Genomic DNA, 19,730 nt, shown 5'->3' with positions numbered 1-19,730 from the left:
CTGGGCATGGTCATTGGGCATAGTGGCATGTAGGGGGGCACAAATCAGGCCCCCCTATGCCACAAAAAAAAATTTACAAAAATACTTACCACAACTTACCTTTTCTTCCCTGGGATGGGTCCCTCCATCCTTGGGTGTCCTCCTGGGGTGGGCAAGGGTGGCAGGGGGTGTCCCTGGGGGCAGGGGAGGGCACCTCTGGGCTCATTCTGAGCCCACAGGTCCCTTAACGCCTGCCCTGACCCAGGCGTTAAAAAGAGGCGCAAATGCAGGGTTTTTTGCCCCGCCCACTCCCGGGCGTCATTTTTGCCCGGGAGTATAAATACCACGCACATGCCTGGGAGTCATTTTTTAAGACGGGAACGCCTACCTTGCATCTCATTAACGCAAGGAAGGTGTTCACGCCAAAAAATGACGCTAACTCCATGAACTTTGGCGCTAGACGCGTCTAACGCCAAAGTATAAATATGGAGTTAGTTTTGCGTCGAATTTGCGTCGAAAAAAAAACGACGCAAATTCGGCGCAAACGGAGTATAAATATGCCCCATGGTCTCTGCCAGCCAGCAGATGTATACTGTTGACTGTGTTGGCTGGACCAGGGTGGCGGTGCTGGTGGTGCTTTGGCTATATTTTGTTGTAACTGCCGCCATAATATGGTGGTCTTCTCCTTCAGCCTGTTGGAGGTGCGATGTCCATCGCCAACATGGCAGTCCCGGAACCGCCAAATTTGAAATGAGGCCCCAAGTCACTGATACAATCACGTACACGCCCAGTCACTCCCTGATGAAACCTCTCTCACAGACTCACGGACATGTGCAGGTACTCACACACCCACTTAATCAGCCATGCACTCACTCACACATCCATTCACTTGCCGATGCAGAAACTGACACATCAACTGACTCACCTACCTATAAAGCAACTGACACAACCAATCACTTATACATATACCCACTCATACACGTAAACCTCATGCATGCAGTCACTAAGATGGACTCTCACATACTAATACACTTACTAAAACACCCAGTCAGCAAACAAGATAGGCAAGAACACACCCACTTGCTCACCTGTGCAGCCGCTCAGACACCCATTCACTGTTCTCACATAGGCACATGGTCACCCATACAGCTATTTACACATCCACTCAGTCTCCCAAGCACCAACACACTCAACCACTCACTCACCAGTAGACCCACCGTACATCCACTCACACATCCATAGAACCACTTACACTCACTTGATGATGTCATCAGTGATGTCATTTGAGATGTCATCAATGATGTCACTGACCATGACATGAATGATGCAATATGTGAGGTCATAAGCAGTGCATTACAGGGCACAAGCTATAGTTAGTTGAGGTAACTGTTGAATTTCACTGGTCTTTTATGTTAGAAATGTTAACCTAACTATAACGCCCCTGTAACTTTTGGTTATTTCAGTGAGTATATATATATATAAAAATTTGTGAGGCTAATCCTGCAAAGCGCCAAACTAGAATCAAAAAGTTTGATGTTAGTTCTCTAACAACTGCCATGGTGCGGTGTATATAAATATGGCAGTAGCAGTAGGGGGGCACTAAGGGGCGCAAGAGAAGTGGTGCTGCCCTTGGTGCAGCACCACTTTTCTTAAATCTACCCCAAAGTCTTCTAATCTCCCTGAGTCCCTTTTCACATAACTCACACTGCTCCCTTTCCAAATTAATGATGTTTCTGACCTCTTTAAAACTATCCTTCCCAAGCTTATAGCAGTCACATACCTCACACCAAGGTCTTTCTGCCAAAAAGTCTAAGCCATTGTTTTATTCTCTGTAAGCAGTTTTCAACCCTCATTAAGAAGAGCAGTGACAGGGGCCAGCTGCTGGCAGGCTAATTCTAATTAGCTCATTGGAGTTTCAGGCAGACAAATTATAAACTTTAAGAGTCCTGTTTCCTAAATATTTAATAATAATATGACGTTACTAGTGAATTCGATTTTTAAAACATTGAAAATAGTGATTAGTGCATTCTGTCAACTTCATTCAAGATAACTCAAGATAAATTTTACTCTGACTTTACTTTTTCGTATAGGATAGCTGCAGTCTTTTTACAGAGAAAATAGCCTTTGGGGGCTAGTCACTGTAGGGACATACCTTCACTAAATTCTTGCATGTACTACTTTTAAGTGGAAATGGCCCATTTAAGGGTGACTTATTTAGTATTTGAGTATAGGGTTCTCTCCTGTTATAAAGGGTTATTTTGACAGGTATAACAGCAGGTTTCAAAGCTGCAGCAGTCATGATACTCAGGTAGGCCCAAGGCCATATTTTGATTGTCAGCCTAGTGGATGGAACAACATGTGCCTCAAACCACAGGTAACATCAAATGTTTCCTAGCCATTGGCATCTTTCCTACATAATATACTGGAAAGTTAAATATGCCAATTTGGAGCTAGCCACGTATATCAACCTGGAAAACAGTGCATAATGTGAAGAGTTCAAAAACCAGTAGCATCACACCCAAAAACTGGGGGTAACAACACAAAAAGATCTACTTCCTCACAACATTGTACTCCTTTTTCTAAACCATTATCATAGCAGTTAGTTTCTGCACATGAAAGCTAAAAGTAGCAGTCTGTAACAAGTATAGGTGTGTTTGCGGGTGACTGCATGTGTCGCTCATACGTGTGTGTGTGTGTGAGACCTGTCTGGAATAAGGCTGCGCTTCAGCAACAATAGATAGTGACAAAGCTTTTTTCTAATTGCAAGCATTTTGACTGGAAAAATGCAATTTGGAATGTACAAAGGCCAAATTGCAAATTGGTAAATTGTTATCGAATAGCAATTTGGCCGTCCAATTTGGTATTAGAAAAGGGGATGTTGGGGGTGTCCCTTCCTAATACCAAATTGGACAGGTATGTACGAATGCTTTGTGACCAAAATGTGGTTGCAAAACATTTGCCATTCTCAAATAGGAAAGCATTCCTAGTGGACTCCTTCCCCTTTGAGAATGGTTGGGAATATATATTTTAAGAGCAGGCAGTGCTCTCGTGGACCACTGCCTACTCATAAAAAAGGAAATGTTCATTTATTTCCCTTTAAACGCTGCCCCTTTTCCTCAAAGGAAAATGGGCTGTGTTTAAAAAAAAAAAGATTGCTTTATTTAAAAGCATTCAAAGGCATGGTTGTCTGCTGACCCCAGCAGGCCACCATCCTTATAATGTTTGTGATTTATGATGGGTCACAAATTGCAACCTGACTCATTAATATTCGTGAGGTAGGTCTGTTGTGACTCACTGTGAATCACAAAAGAAACTCAATGGAGTTTCGTACATTTGGAATTACGATTTGCACTTTGCGATTCGTATGGAATTGCAATTAGGAAATCACAATTTCTAACATATAGATATGTGGCGTTTAATTACTTACCCATTTAAAATCCATTCACATTAGTTATCATTCACGCGACAATTTTTTTTTTGTAAAATGATGAACCACACAAACACAAATGGGAGTCAGAGGCAAACTAACAAATTCCCGAAATGCACCATTATGCCACTGTGATGAATTACTCACCGTGTGCAGTAAACATTTACAGTGAACACACAGAGGCCCGTATTTATACTTTTTTTAGCGCCGCATTTGCGCCGCTTTTTGACGCAAAACGGCGCAAACCTACAAAATACAATGGTATTTTGCAAGTTTGCGCCGTTTTTGAGTCAAAAAACGATGCAAATGCGACGCAAAAAAAGTATAAATACGAGCCAGAATCTTTAGTTTTTAGTGCAAAATAAGTCCTCGTGTCAAAAACTGATGCACGGACATAATTTGCTTTACAATGTAGCGCAAAATTATGGATTTGCATTTTGTATATTGTTCGTAATTTGAGTAATTTTGCCAAAAATTCACATAATTGTGCAAAGGCAAATTACGCAAATTTCGCAAACCCCTAATCCAGTATGAACAGCCAGGCTATGAATGAGACATCACTTACCTTAGTACACCAAAGTAACATATTTTTATTCTGCATCTGGCCTGTAAGTGTGTCACTGTGCACTCTCCACCTCTGCTTGCCTTTCACTCTCACCTACCTGTTGTGGACTATCTTACTTTTCTCCAAAGTCAGCCCACCTCTGCCTCTATCATGTTTTGCTTCTAATTGGATTTTGTGTTTGAATTCACAGTTGGACCAAGAAACAGCACTTTGAATGGTGTTACGTGTCATGCCTGTCTAACTCTTGGCACCTCCGGGTGTGATGAAGTGACAAGAATAGAATGCACTGGGGAGGAGGAACACTGTTCTTATTTCATAGGAGACGAGGACCTTACTGGAGGTATGCTAGCATCAATGGTCTGCAGAGCATGCACTTTCAAAAGCAAGTTGTGTAAAGGTAGTGAGCACATGGTCAAAATGGACCCTGACAGGCTGAGCAGCATGCAAAGAATGTCCTATCACTCTGTGCTGACCTTGGAATGCCCTCTGCTAAAGCGGTACCTTGTGTCCCAGTGTAACGTGAATCTTAAGCCAAGTTAAATGTGTAATGTATTATTTCTATGGCTACACAACAAGATAAAATGTTGATGCTAGAAACAGCATGTTAGCAAAAGCATACATAGGCCCTCATTATGAACTTGCCGGCCGAGACCGCCATGCCGGTGGCGCAGTAATGACCACCTCCGTTATGGCGACCTCAGCCGCCAAATAATGAAGGCTGTGGGGACCGCCACAGGCGACCTTCCACCACCGCTAGGCTACCGCCTACAGGCATCCTAACAATGGCAGAATACTTTATCTGACAGGGCAGCGCCAGATAAAGAACCCTTTTTCCACCAGCCTTTCCATGGCAGGGGAGACTTGTGGAAGGGGTGCTCCGGGGCCCCCCTGGGGGCCCCTGCACTACCCATGCACTAAATGGGCGTTGCAGGGTCCACCATGAAGTGCCCCGTCATGCAGGTCACTGCCTGATTTATGGACAGTGATCTGCGCAACGGGTGCTCCTGCACCCGCCTCAGAGCAGCATTGACGGCGGCTCCATGTGGAGCCGCCATCAATGTCCCGGTCCTGCATTCTGCTGAGCCGGCAGGCAGAAACAATGATAATTTGTTGGCACTTTTCTGCATTTAGCAAGGGGCACACAGAAGAACCGATGTCCAAAGCATAGAAAGTTAAATTGTAGCATCTTCAACAGAGAGGAGAAAAGAGCTGGCCAGTTCAACACTGCAAATCTCATTGCTTTACTGAGTGAGTGGCTAATTATGAGTGACTGAGTATTTTGTGTTGGGTGAGTGGTAGTGGAAAGCTTACTATGGATGCATGAATGTGCATTAGTAGGTCAAGAAAGACATTTGGGTGAAGGAGAGTGAATTCCTGAATGGGATGAGTGAGTGTGCATGAATGAGGGTAACTGGGCAGGTGAAAGTGATTTGGCTGGTGGGCCAAGGCTGGTAATGTTGGTGAAAGGTTAAATGGGCAGCCATATTCTCTTGCCTCTTAGCCAGGTTTGAAGGATCAGTGGAGGCAATTGTTTTTATTTTTTATCTTAGATGAGAGAAAGGCAAAGGGCACCAGCAGCATTTGAAACCTGTGACCAAGATGGCAACTGCAGTTAAATATCAGTGGATTGGGCCTGTTTGCTATACTCGCTTGAAGAGCGGAATCATATGAGTGCACTTATGCCCCACCACTTGTTGCAATCATCAACCATCACTACCCCTAACCATGTGCCACTGTTCAGGGCCCATCGCCAGTCAAGCAGTAATTGAGGTTAATAGTACAGTTAGACTTTTAGTTTAAATTAAACCTTCGGTCTAACTTTTTTTTGTAAAACTGAAATGTAGTAAAGCTAGACTTTTGTTCTAAGTAAGACTTTTGGTCTAAGTCAAACTTTTATATTAGTGAATGCCAAAAAGTAATACAGTTAGACTTTTGGTCAAACTTTACCTTTGTGAATTGGACCCATGAACTTTGCTTTTTCTCTTCCACTTGATGCACAGGCCTCGGCCTAGCACAATCTTCTATAGCAGTGGTTCCCAACCTCTTGACTTCTGTGGACCCCCACTTTATCATTATTGGAACCCGGGGACCCCACTATCCCCCACTGAGTCATTACTGGAAGCAGGAGACCTAAACATTTTTGATGATTTCAAACACAAAAGAAAACAAAAAATACAGCAACAAGCATTCATCAAACACATACATGAATCATAACACATTTTTTTTTGCAAACAAATATAAATGAAAAAAATAAAAAATGTAATTTAATAAGAAGGTTGGTGCTTTTCTAAATACAATGGAAGCCATACATTGTCCATGCTATATTCTGTTTGATTCACCTGCACTGAATCAATCTGAGGTTACTCATTTAATTTTTAGCCTCTAATTTCAAATTTCTTGACATTTATAGTAAATTTAAAAATTTTCAATAGTACATTTAGCCACATTATCATTATGCACTTTATTAATCTGTTAATATTATTTAATTTTGTAAGCTGTCACGGACCCCCTGAGGAGGTTTTGTAGACCCCCAGGTGTCCCCGGACCATAGGTTGGGAACTGATGTTCTATAGCCAATAACCACAATACTAAATTCCTTTTAAGGGCTCCAGGTTGTTGTTAAGTAAGTGAGGAGTGTGAATTTGATTTGGTTAAGATCATGCACCATATCGACTGGGCCACCCGTGAACTCAGAGAACCTACCTTCTCAGCTCTGTAATGCATATTGGTGGTCCTGCACAGGGAACTTCACACCACTGATTTCTTCCCCTCACAACATGAATTTGTAAGTGATTGCCTTGAGTTTGGGGGTCTTCATGCTTTAAAAAACAGCCTAGTTATGTGAAACCTACATGAAAAAAGGAAAGCGTTTTGGGAGGGAATTTGAAATATTGATTGCCTTTGTAATCTCTTGGCATTTAGCACTCAGGTGTAAAAAGATGAGTATCTCTAATTGAAAGTTTGAACAGGAGGGAGGGCCTCATTAAAGACCTTGCGGGCCATATTTATACTCTGTTTGCGCCGAATGTGCGTCAACATTTTGACGCACATTCGGCGCAAACACTGCCCCATATTTATACTTTGACATCCGACGCAGCGGGCGTCAAAGTTCCACCATGTGCGCCATTTTTTAGAAGGGAGAACCTGCCTTGCGTTAATTATATGCAAGGGAGGCGTTCCCTTCTAAAAAATGACTTTAAGGCCTGTGCGCCTTATTTACACTGTGACGTCATTTTGAGGAGGGGGCAGACGTTAAAAAACGGCGCCCAGCCTGATGGGCGCTGTTTTTTAACGCCTGGGTCAGGGCAGGCGTTAAGGGTCCTGCGGGCTCGGAAGGAGCCCAGAGGTGTCCTCCCATGCCCTCAGGGGCACCCCCTGCCACCCATGCCCACCCCAGGAGGACACCCAAGAATGGAGGGACCCATCCCAGGGAAAGAAAGGTAAGTGCAGGTAGGTATTTTTTTTCGTATTTATTTTGTGGCATAGGGGGGCCTGATTTGTGCCCCCCTACATGCCACTATGCCCAATGACAATGCCCAGGGGACATAAGTCCCCTGGGCATGGCCATTGGGCAAGGGGGCATGACTCCTGTCTTTGCTAAGACAGGAGTAATTTCAATTGGGGTTGGGCGTTGAAAAAAATGGCGCAAATCGGGTTGAGGCCAAAATTTTGCCTCAGCCTGACTTGCCCCATTTTTTGACGCCCAAGCTCCATTTTCCCCTACGCCGGCACTGCCTGGTGTGAGTCATTTTTTTTTACGCACACCAGTCCGCAGCGCCGGCTAACGTCATTCAATAAATACGGCGCCCGCATGGCGCTTTGGAATGGCGTAGCCGGCGGTAAAATTTTTGACGCACAACTGCATTGGCGCAGTTGTGCGTCAAAAAGTATAAATATGGGCCTGATTCTTCTGTAAAATAGCTATAGTCGCAGCATTGTCTGGTGGGAAGAATGTACAGGGATGGAGGGTGTAAGAAACTGGGGTATTAGTTAAGGCGGGTCTTATGTGCACTGCTGCTTGTTGATCCCTACTTTTGTTTCTTCATAGATAATCCTGTTAAACTGACAGCAAGCGGCTGTGTCAATATGGCGAGTTGTGATCCGTCCATCAGGTTTCCAGGTCGCCTCATCCCAACTATTCAACACTTTGATTGCTTCTCGCCTCTGTGGTGAAAGCCAATCAGCACCAGCCAGGAAGTGCATTCTTTTGTTGTTTTTATCCTGGCTATTGTATTTCTTTAAGGTCTGCAAAATAGAATTACTGCATATAATGATCAAGTACTAATGAGTATGGTTCTGCCTAAATTTGCACTTTTCTTTGATCTTATATTAATAAAGAGAAGATAGTATATTCTCCAGAGATCCGTCTCCATTTTATGCTGAAACAAGGGACACACATGGTCTTATTCTAAAACTGTGTCTTGTAGTTCATTTTCTAATATTACAAAAAACACTGCAACATGTTTTTCACAAACTTACTTGCCAAGTTTACAGGCCCAATTATGCTATATTTTTCTAAGATGAGTGTGGGGTCTCTGCACACGAACGTACACATTTTAGTTGTAAATGTGGGCAGGACCGAAGGGTGAGGCTGGAAAATGAGGAATACTTACTACAACTGAGGGGTTTAGGGATTGACGTGTAAACACCCACAAAAAAATAAGCCAATTCCTATTTACAATCTGCACTTCTAAAGTTAGGGCAACCTAAAAGGGAGCCATAACAGGACAAATGTACTCGTGTGGTGAAAAAGTAGTGGACCTCGCTGCAAGGAACGGTGAGGGCCACCTACACAATGCCCATTTCCTTGAAGTCACCAACCACCCAGTAGAAGTACTTCACCTTTGCCTCCTGCATGCACATGACATCAGCAGGACATTCCATGACATGTTTAGCATCAAAGATTGTACACTGCAAACAATGGGCATGAATCACAAAGGTAACTTACATGTTCTAAAGGTATGAGAGCTGAGTCACTGCACTCAGGGCAGTGTCTCCACATTTGGGTCAGAATTTCTGTACTACAGTCTGCCCGGAGTGTGGAGACTCCACACTTGTAACTTTACTATGCGTAAATTACCTCTGTGAAGGGGACCCTAAGTTGTGTTCATATTTTTTTAATATAGTATTGTTATTTTTATTAACAACATTAGCATTAGGGGCTGAGTGAATGTTCCCTTCAATGACGCTTGAATAAGGGAGTAGGTATGTAAGGGATGTACATATTCAAATTAAATATAGACACTGAAAGGTGAATATTCAGCGTGTTATATATACTTTGCAGAGTGAGTTAGTCTACCATAAATTTTCAGAGCTCCTATTCTATGACTGGCAATTCCCCTTCCCATGTAATGCCTTATTCTGAGTGCCCAGGTGTAGCATCAGTTTATCTGCGACTTAATGTGTTCTACTTGAATATTCACTTCCAGAGACATCACTGATAGTCTGCCTATTGTTTTTTTTATTATTTAAAAGGCATTGAGAAAATAATGCAGATCCATGTGATGGCCCAAGCAGCTATGGGTATTATGGGTAATTGATGTTTTGTGTTTTTAACAGGGCCACTGGAACTTTGCAATTCTGCTGATGTGTTGTTTTCCATATTATTATGGTTTTGCTGCATTTGCCACATAACTCATGATCTGCTACATAAAATACATATTTTAGCAAAAAAAAGTTTCTTGCTTAAATAGTTCAAAAGTTACTAAAATGTCAGTGACAGGTGTTGCCGTGCAGTGGAAAAACCTATGCAAAAATTGGCTGGTCATTATTCCTTTTGCTTTTTACTGTATGTTAAACTGTTACTAATAAGGCTGACCCTTTGTCCCGGCATTGTTTACATGTTAAAAAATTATAAAATTATGAATAGCCCAAAATTTGCGACATTACGTCATGCACAATTGCTTGCTGCACAATTTAGTCAAACCGGCTACATAATTTCTTTCATGCTGCATAATTCCAGTGGCCCTGATAACAAATTTAAATTGTTTGTTGATAAATTCACATTCGGAGTAAAATATGTTGTTAACTTTTCAATGCATCTGCCTAGATTAAGATAAATCATCCGTCCCTTCAGAACTCCTCCCTGAGTTTATTGTATATGTGGGTGACACAATGCCTACATTTAACCATGTTAAACAGGGCTACCAGATTTTGGTCTGCTTATGTGTGACATTTCAATGTTTGCAGCAGCTAATGTATAACATTTTCAGTCTTCACTAGGGGTGGGCAGAATTAGCCGAAGTTGATTCAGTGGAATTCCAATAAAATTCCATGGAATTCCTCGATTTGGGCTGAATGGACATTTGGCACTCTTTACTTAGCGCAGAATTCACTCTTGCATGCAAAAATGAACACGAGGATGCATTTTGTGCTAAGAAATAGCGTTGGCAGATACCAAATGAAGTGCATGCATACTTCTTGGTGCCTTTACATACTCTTCAGTGGTTACAGCAGAGTATGTAAGAGCACTGAGGTATATGCAATGCTGTGTGCACTGTAGTGCATACCCCTCGAGTGCATGAAGTGGTTAATAAACAGAGCCAGAAGAGGGAGCTAAACCTCTATGTTTAAAAATCACTGCAGACTAAACTTTAATCTGTAGTGGATTTTAAACGAGGAGGGACTGCTCCCTCTTCCAACCCTCTTTAAAAACCAAACACTGCAGATAAATTCCGATAGCAGAACAGCAGAATTTATTTGTAATTTTGCAATACAAGAGTCACCTGAAATTACAAAACTCCTCCAATTCTGCCGGCGGAATTATTAAATCCACCAAGGCAGAGTTTTCACATGTTATACTATGGGGCATATTTGAGGAACGTGGCGCTGCACCTAGTGTAGCACCACTTTCCTTGTACCCCTTAGCGCCCCTCTAACACCACCATGTGTGCGCAGTGTTTAGATTACGGTGCACCATGGCACAGGGTAGGGGCCAATAGCGTCAAAGGTTTTGACGCTATTGATGTATTGTTCAGGGCTAGCGCCAAAATTTTGGCGCTAACCCTGATCGGTACATAGGGGCCATTTAAAACAATGGCGTGATCCCTTTTGATGCCTGTTCTGAGCAGGCGTTAAAAATGCCAAAAATAATTACATAAAGTAATCTCTTAGATTTCTTTGTGCCATTTTTTCAGTCCCCCTAACGAGAGAACGCTCCCTTTGCATACATTATACATGGTGCATACATAATGTAGTGCAAATGGTTTACTTTGTAAATATGGCATAGGGAAAAGGCCACCTTAGCATAAAAAATGGTGCCTCTAAAGTGGGGATAGGCCCTCTTAAACTTGGGCCTATGAGTGACACCTTAGGGAAAACGTTGTCTTTGACCTAAGCAGCCAATTTGTATGCACACATAGCAGAAACTTTCACTGAGGCACATTCAATGACCCTTTGTGGGTAGTTTACACTAACTGTGTCAGAAATTGTACCCAGCAATACAAATTAACTACATCGAGACCTCTCACAATGTCATGGCCTGGCATTATCATGACCTGCCCAATACAATCATGTGCTCGGTGCGCTTCTTTGCAGGCCCATGGACACTGCTTTGGTATCATGAACTGCCTTGTCATACATGAGAGAAAGATTTTAGTTTGGAAACCTAAGAAAACTAAAATTGCAATGCTGCTGAACATTCCTGTTGCTCGAGTATGAAAACAATAATGTACAAGAATATGCTTTGTGGAAACAATGACAGAAAAGGCTTCCATGCTGCACATATGTACAAGAAGTCCTCCATTAGATAAGACCTTACACAGTGACCTCACATTTTTCCATTTCAGGTGTGAGTAGTTAAAAATTACATTCTGGTAGCGCTGCCTATAACAGAAAAGGCACAATAACAAGAACCAAGTTACAAAAAAAATACACCTGACAAGAGAGAGGTTGAGATCTCTGCTTTACAACACAGTAACTAAATATTGTTATTTAAATATTGAATTAACTGAATTATTTTATGTAACACAAAGGCTATTTGCTTTGACTACTTTGGTTTTAAACAAAAAATATTTAAGTAAAGCTGGTTACTTCCGCTTTTCAATACTGTGCTTTTATTGATACATTTGTCAATTTTTTAAAACTGCTTTTAACTTTTGCCTGACACCTTATTCAAAGCGTGCCGGAGGAAAACAAAAACTCTAGGGCTCTGTCCATATCCTTTAATACAAACATTGTGAAATCACTTGGAATGACTAACATTTAATGCCCTCCCATATACTTTATCGCTTATCAATATATACCTTTATGAGTCAAGTTAAGAAACAAAACACTTTAAAATGTGTTTTTATGAGCACCTTATGTCCTCTGACTGATAGCTTCCGTAATCAAAGGCAGAAAGGCCATGTTAAATGTTAAAATGATTACATATTATTGCATATCAAGTTGTACTTAAGAATCATGTCCAGGCCCATGCACAATCTTAAAACATGAAGAGAGAGCTGGCAGTTTTCTCTGGGATTGGTGACAACCCTACTTCAGCTCCAGTCATTTCTATGCTGCCTTCTCCCATCTAAGACCACCAGTGCTCTGTCACAGATGCTTTCTTTCAAGGGACCCCATCCACTACTCTAAGGTGACTGGCAGGCTTGGACTGAGTTATTTTGTTTCTTCACAACAATTTTAATGTAATATGAAATATGTTAAATAATTGAATTATTAATTAAAAATGTAGTTAATAGTACTGCAGCATTTTTGTATTTGTTTCTAATCTTAAAATAAATGCATAAAATAATTTACATTAATATGTAATGTTAAACTAGTTTTATCAACTTCCAATTTGAACAAACATTTTTTACCTTTCCCTATGCTTTACCATTGGAAAACTTGGCAGTCAAGGAGGAGATCTCCGTATGGGAAAGTACAGGTAAAAGTAATCTAAAGTATAGGTAAACGTAATCTATACTTTACACAGGGAGATCATCACTGTAAGGGGAGGCGAGGCAATCTCTGCATTGTAAAGTATAGGAAAACAGATTGAACTCCAACCACCAATCTGTACTTACATTTTAATAAAACATTTTGAAAAGATGACACAAAATATAATCAGACATTTGGTTTTCTTTAGGGCTATATTCTCTCGCTCAATGCAAAGGAAGAGTAATCAGCAGTCTATTTCCAACAAAGGCCTTCTGGATTTCAAAAGGTAGCCCTGACGCTGACCTCACCTCAGTGTCTGGATCTCCTTCAATCAGTCACTAGAATAGAGACAATTCTCTCTCACAGTCTTGGAGAACAGTCCTCAACCTCCTGTGTGTGCTATACCAGGCCATGGGGCGGGCACCAAAATAGATCCCACTGGCTTCAGTACTCAGGTTTATTTAAACACAAGCACCATGCTACAAGATGTGCTACACACATTACACATTCACATGCAAGTGTTAAACACACAGGTTACCAGCACACAGTTCTGGACAGACACATATCAGTGGCACTACTCTTTGTTGCACAGCCTTAGAGTGTTCTTCCCCCAAACATTTTACATTCCTTCTCTGCACTTACAATTGCTAACCACTTCTAAAGTCCATGTGCTCTCCCTTTAAAAAATTGTAGCATTGGTTACCCCCACCTAGCATATTTAATGTACTCATCGGTCCTTAACACAGGGTTACTAAATGTACCCAGGACCTGTCAATTAAATGCTGCTAGTGGGCCTGCAGCACTTATTGTGCCACCCGCTTATGTAGTCCTTTAAACATGCCTCAGGCCTTCCATTGCAGCCTGTGTGTGCAGTTTCACACTGCCATGTCGACTTTGCAAAATACATTTTGCCAGGGCTAAACGTTCCTTTTTACGACATGTAAGTCATTCCTAGAATAAATCCTGAACAGCCCAGAGAACAGGGAGGAAGGTATATAAAGAGTTGGACGTGTACTTTTAAGTTCTACATGTCTTCGTAGTGAATAACTCCTAAACTTGTTTTTCACTACTGCAAGGCCTATCTTTCCCATAGATCAACATTGGAGTTAGCGTATTACAGTTAACATGCTGTAACTTCCAAATGAGAACAAGTAACCAGTTAATGTTTTGTGACTGTGGAATTGTAATGAAAAAGTCTATCTCATGCTGATGTTGGATTTTTTATTACAATTTCGAAAATGCCACTTTAAAAAAGTTGGCAATTTCCTGCCTTATTCATTTAGTTCCTTCTGCCTCTCTCTATGTCACAGAACTGGGTGTAGCTGACAGTTGCGCTCTGTGTATTCCTCCAAGACAGCCACACACAATGGAGAGCTTAGGTGTGCCTGAATGGGCCCTCACTGACAGGATGGGAGGGTAGAGCTGGGCACAGACCTAATTCAACTTGAATAGACTGTTTCTTGTCTCCACACAAAGGGCTGCATATCCCCTATAGTTAGTCTGGAGTCAGAGCAGGGAAGGCAGGAAACCTGTGGACTTCAAGTAGAAAACTCTAGATCCTTATCCTACTTTAAGGGCAGAACTGGATATAAATATTGGACCTCAGCCTCCAGCCCCTCAGTACACTACTGGACCTGTGGATAGCCTGCCAGGATGAAGGACTGCTGTGATGCTGAAAGGTCCACCAGTGTGCTGGACTGCTTCCCTAATGGACTGCTGCCCCGTTGCCCTCCTGCCTGAGTCAGAGGGATTTGGTCCTGCACCTGAATCCAAGACCCCAACAGTGACTCCAAGGGCTAGTCTGCTAGCCTGCTGCTCAGAGTCACATAGACCTGGACCTTGATTCACATGCTTATATTAGCATGACAACTGGTCCAAAATAGAAGTCAGGATTTCTGAAGTGCATGCCTTTCATAATTCAGGAAAGAGGAACATGCCCAAATGCCATGCAGGAGACATTCCTGTCCCAACAGATTTGTATGTAAAGGGATCTGTGACCATCTTGGAGTAGAGAACTGTCTAAATAAATAGATTCACATGCAGCGTTTCTTGATTGTTTGAAAAGTATCTCAGTAGTGGTCACATGAGCTAGTACTACAGATTTGTTTCACTGTCTTTTTTGGTGTGTCATGAATGATTAACATAGACATGTTGTCTACCAGTTCAAATAGTGTTTTTCTCAATTTCATGTATTCAGTTCTGAAAATAAAACATTTTTCTTGCATAATTGACACTATGGGTTAACAACCACAACTCTGTGCAAATGTTTTGCACAGTTCAAAAGGTTTAGCTTTAGGGTACAACCCATAAGACAAATATTTTGCGCTTGAAGGTTAAGCATGCTCAAACGCTAATGTTTTCACAGCAGGAAAATCAGCTTGCTTTTAGAATTGCAGCCAGACTAAACCCCAAAGTTGATGACATCTGGTAAAAAGCTACACACTTCACAACATATAAGTTATTAAATATACCAAAACCAAATCAATATGTTGGTTACCCATCGCAGTAATCCAGATTTTAAAATCCTGATTATGCTTACTTGTACCTTAGCAAAAGGCCATACTAATTCCTGGATGGCCTCCTGCAGCTCTCACTGCTCATGGCTTGGACTATGAAGGTGAGCTACTTGATTTCAAATGAAAGCCCACACCAAGGACTCAGGAAGAGGTGGGAAATTCACTCGAACACACCCAGGCTATAATTCCTAGTGAATATGGCTCACAACACCAAATCCTTTCTGAGACAAATGAAGTCATACAAAGGTGTGTGGGGGGGAGATTATTTGGAAGCTGAGAGAGAGAAATATTCCTGGATATTTGGTAGAGGTAACCAAGCCTGTCTTGGAAGTAACTTATAGATATGGAGGTTAGTAGAGGGAATCAGGTGGCTGGAATGATTTGTTTCTGTGTTTCACACCCCATAGTAAGACTCAGATAGTAGTGTGTCCCCATGGCCTTGCTTCTGTTAATAGGAATAGAGTGTGCCTTTGCATCTTGTGCTCTCTGCATGGTCTGTTACTCAACTGAGCTAGTACCAGTGACTCCAATGTTATGGGACTTGGCAAATAACTCTATGGGAGGCAGAATGTTGGATGACTGAAAGGGTGTGGATGAATTGAGGGTGTCCAACAGCTAGTTCTTTCTACTTTGCCTTTCATTTCCTGGAAACACCAGTTTTATGAGGGGATAGGGAGACTAGCTTTTGCTTTCTGAAATTGCCTGTCACAAAGGTGGAAGCCTTTTTAAGGTAATGTTATTTCCTGCCCAAATCATAAATAAGGATGCCTTTGTGAGAGAAGGATGAGTCTCAACACATTTGTTTCCCTAATCTTTCATCCCTGTTCATATATTTTTGTTCCTGAACATTTGCTTTCTGTTTTTTTCAACAGTATTGATTTATATTCTTTCTTCTGGAAGTCCATAATTTAGGCCTTTTCTCAACCATGATTCTGGATGGGTTGAGTGCTTTGCTTTTCAGTCTCAGTATTTGCAATCAACTGCAATCAAGAATATCGAAAACTGCTGAGGAGGATTATTTCTGCCCTTTGTGATAATTTGCTCACTAATACAACGCTGGACACATATCACACATATTAAGTGCAGGGTGTCTACTGGGAGGAGTCACCATTTCTCCAAGCAATCAAGAAGTAAACCCAAGAGAACCTTTCTGCATTCAAATCTCAACACTGTGGTGAAATGTACATTGCAATAGCTTTTGCCAAAAAGTGGTACCCTAGAACAGAAGTTAGCCATTTTGCTGTAAATCTTGTCTGAGAATGCTTGGCAATTGTAGTTTGAGTTATTCATCATCCTTTGAAAACAGGCTAGGTTTATCCTTTAAATATTCCTGTTTGTCATCTTTCACCTGAGAGATGGCATTACCCAAGAAAGCCAAGAAAAATAAATTATCCTCTTTACAGCTGAAGTCTTTCTATGTCATGCAATGTAGATTTGTCTGACACAGCTTATCACCCATGAGGGTATCCAGGAGCAGAAGAATGTGTTTAGAGGTGTTCCTTTTTGAACCTCTAGGTCTTCAGCTTCTTGTGGAAGTCAAGGAGTGGAGTGGTGGCTCTGATGTGTAAAGGGAGTTTGTTCCAGTTTTTGTCTGCGATGAAAGATAAAATGCAACCTCTTGTCTTGATTCTGTGGATGCCAAGGACTAAGGCAAGGCAGAGAAGTTTAGCACATATGTTTGGGGGGCTTAATAGAGTTGGATTGTGTTGCTGAGCATCACTTGTCCTGCATTGTGGGGGGATTTATAGGTGTGGGTAAGAAGCTTACATTTGTAGCATTTCTGTATGGGTAGACAATGCAGTCTGATGATGATGAGGGCCTTGGTGACCGGGCATCTGGTGTGCATGGGGAGCCATTTGAAACTTTTGTGAAGCATTCTGAGGATGTGGTAGCTGTGAGAAAATAGCCTCTTTCTAGCATGGTTACTCCCAATTCTGGCCTGTTTGTCAGTGTGTTTGACTGTGTCACTGGGACCCTGCTAGCCAGGACCCCAGTGCTTATGGTTTGTGGCCTACTTGTCATTATGTTTCACTGTTTTTGTCAGTATGCTTGACTGTGTCACTGGGATCCTTCTAACCAGGGCCCCAGTGCTTATGCTCTCTCTGTTCCTAAACTTGTCACTACATACTGGTAACCCAGTATTCCATCCCAAATTGGCATACTGAGCCCCCTTCTAAGTCCCTAGTACATAGTACTTAGGTACCCAGAACATTGGGGCTTCAGGGGATCCCTTTGGGCTGCAGCATTACTTTGCCACCCATAGGGAGCCCAGACAAAGGCTTCTACAGTACTGCCATTGCAGCCATTTACACTGCACTAGGTCACTTATATATCACCTATATGTCAGGCCTTCCAACCCTGAAAGCTTGGTGCAAAGTACCTGTGTGTGAGGCCACCCATGTACTAGCAGAGGTGCCCCCACGTCATCCAGGACCATTTTCCCAGACTTCATGAGTGCGGGGATGACATTTTAGGCGTGCACTGGACATAGGTCAACACCTAGGTCCAGCATCACAATGGTAACCCCAAATATGGCCATGTAAGGTGTCTAACAACTTGGAATTTTACCCTAATACTGATTGTAGTATTGGTTGCACAATCCAATGCACTCTGGGGGATCCACAGTGGACCCCCAGTACTGCCATACCAGCCTTCTGAGGTTTTCCAGACAGCCCCAGCTGCTTCCCACCTCATGGACCGGTTTCTGCCCTCCTGTTGCTTGAGCAGCTCAAGCCCAGGAGGCAGAACAAAGGATTTCCTTTGGGAGAGGGGTGTTACACCCTCTCCCTTTGGAAATAGTTGTTACAGGCATGGGAGGGATAGCCTCTCAGAGCCTGTGGAAATGCTTTGAAGGGCACAGATGGTATCCTCCTTACATAATCGAGTCTACACCGGTTCAGGGACCCCAGTCCCTGCTCTGGTGCAAAACTGGGCAAATGAAAGGGGAGTGACCACTCCTCTGTCCATCACCACCCCAGGGGTGGTGTCCAGAGCTCCTCCAGAGTGTCCCTGAGTTTTGCCATCTTGGATTCCAAGGTGGTGGGGCATTCTGGGAGCATCTGAGTGGACAGTGCCAGCAGGTGACGTCAGAGCCCTCCCCTGATAGGTGCTTACCAGTTTAGGTGACCAATCCCCCTTTCAGGGCTATTTAGGGTCTATCGTCTAGGTGTTTCTTCAGATTCGGATTGCAAGACTCCAGCAGGAATCCTTTGTATCCTTTACTTCATCTTTTACAGATGGAACCGCAGCTGAACTTTCCAGAAACTCTACTAACTACAACAAAGAAACAAAGACAACTTCTGCAACATTTTAACTTCAGCTCCTGCCAGCAACTGCAACAGTTTCAAAGTTGTGCATCCTCCGAGAAATGCCTGTCTTCGGCACCAGAAGAACTAAAGGAATCTCCCATGGAGTGATGGAGTCACTTCCCTGCTTCAGCAGGCACTTCTCTGCAGTGATGTCCGGTGGCGTAGGTCCTCTCTCGCAACGAGAGCGGATCCAGCAACATGGGTGGTGGACTAAAGTGACCCCAACAGTCCCAAGATCTAGCTGTTCAACTCTGGTGGAGGTAAGAGCTTGCCTCCTCATGCAAGACAGTACCCCCGTGCACAGCATGACTTGCAGTTGCCAAGGCTTGTGTGCAACCTTTCAAGAAGTTCTTTGTGCACAGCACAGCTTTGGCCCACAGCATTCCATCGTGCGATGCACAGCTTCCTGAGTGGTTCTCCGGCGGCCTGGGATCCCTTTGTGTCGTGCTGCATGGGCCTTCATTTACACCTTCTTTGTCCCCATGCTGTGGGACTCCTGTGTGCACTGCCTCGTCTTTTGGGGGCTCTCTGAGTTGCTGAGAGCCCCCTCTGTCTCCTCCTCCTGGGTAGATGCCACCAGGTCCCTCCTGGTCCCTGGCAGCGCCATTTTCTGCTAACCGCGAGCCTTGCGTGTGCCAAGGATGGTTGGCGGAATCCAGCAATGCAAACCAGACTGCAATCACCCATCTGGCATGAGACATCTTCTGCACCACCCAGGAACCCGCAACTGTTTTCTTGGGTGCTTAACTGACTTTGTCTGCTCACCGGTGGTTCTTCTTTTGCACCTTCATCCGGGTTAGCAGGGGCTCCTATTCTCCTTGGACTCTTCAGTGCTTCTTGGACTTGGTCTGCTTCTTCCACAGGTCTTCAGGTCCAGGAATCTATTGTTGGTGTCTTGCAGTCTCTTCTGGCTCTTGCATAATCTTATCTCACAACTTCTTATGTATTTCAGGAAACTTACTGTGATTTACTCCTCTTTTCCTGAGCTCTGGGGTGGGTTCTATTACTTACCTTTGGTGTTTTATTACAGTCTTAGTGCCCCTCTACACACTACACTTGCCTAGGTGGGAAACTGA

General features: G+C 42.9%; 1 protein-coding gene across 1 annotated transcript in view; it reads left to right on the top strand.

Moving 5' to 3' along the window:
• Positions 1 to 8,325, top strand: part of LOC138246608 (phospholipase A2 inhibitor NAI-like) — a 97,967-nt gene extending 89,642 nt beyond the window's left edge. The window contains exons 4-5 of the mRNA XM_069201308.1: positions 4,162 to 4,311; positions 8,020 to 8,325. Of these exons, the coding sequence (XP_069057409.1) occupies positions 4,162 to 4,311; positions 8,020 to 8,144 (275 nt within the window). The 3' untranslated portion in view covers positions 8,145 to 8,325. The remainder of the gene's footprint in view (positions 1 to 4,161; positions 4,312 to 8,019) is intronic.
• The last annotated feature ends 11,405 nt before the right edge of the window (positions 8,326 to 19,730 follow it).

Source organism: Pleurodeles waltl, chromosome 7, assembly GCF_031143425.1.
Source record: "Pleurodeles waltl isolate 20211129_DDA chromosome 7, aPleWal1.hap1.20221129, whole genome shotgun sequence".
In the NCBI taxonomy this organism is placed as follows: Eukaryota; Metazoa; Chordata; class Amphibia; order Caudata; family Salamandridae; genus Pleurodeles; species Pleurodeles waltl.
Note: the sequence above shows the minus strand (reverse complement) of the source record. Positions and strands in the feature narration are given on the sequence as shown.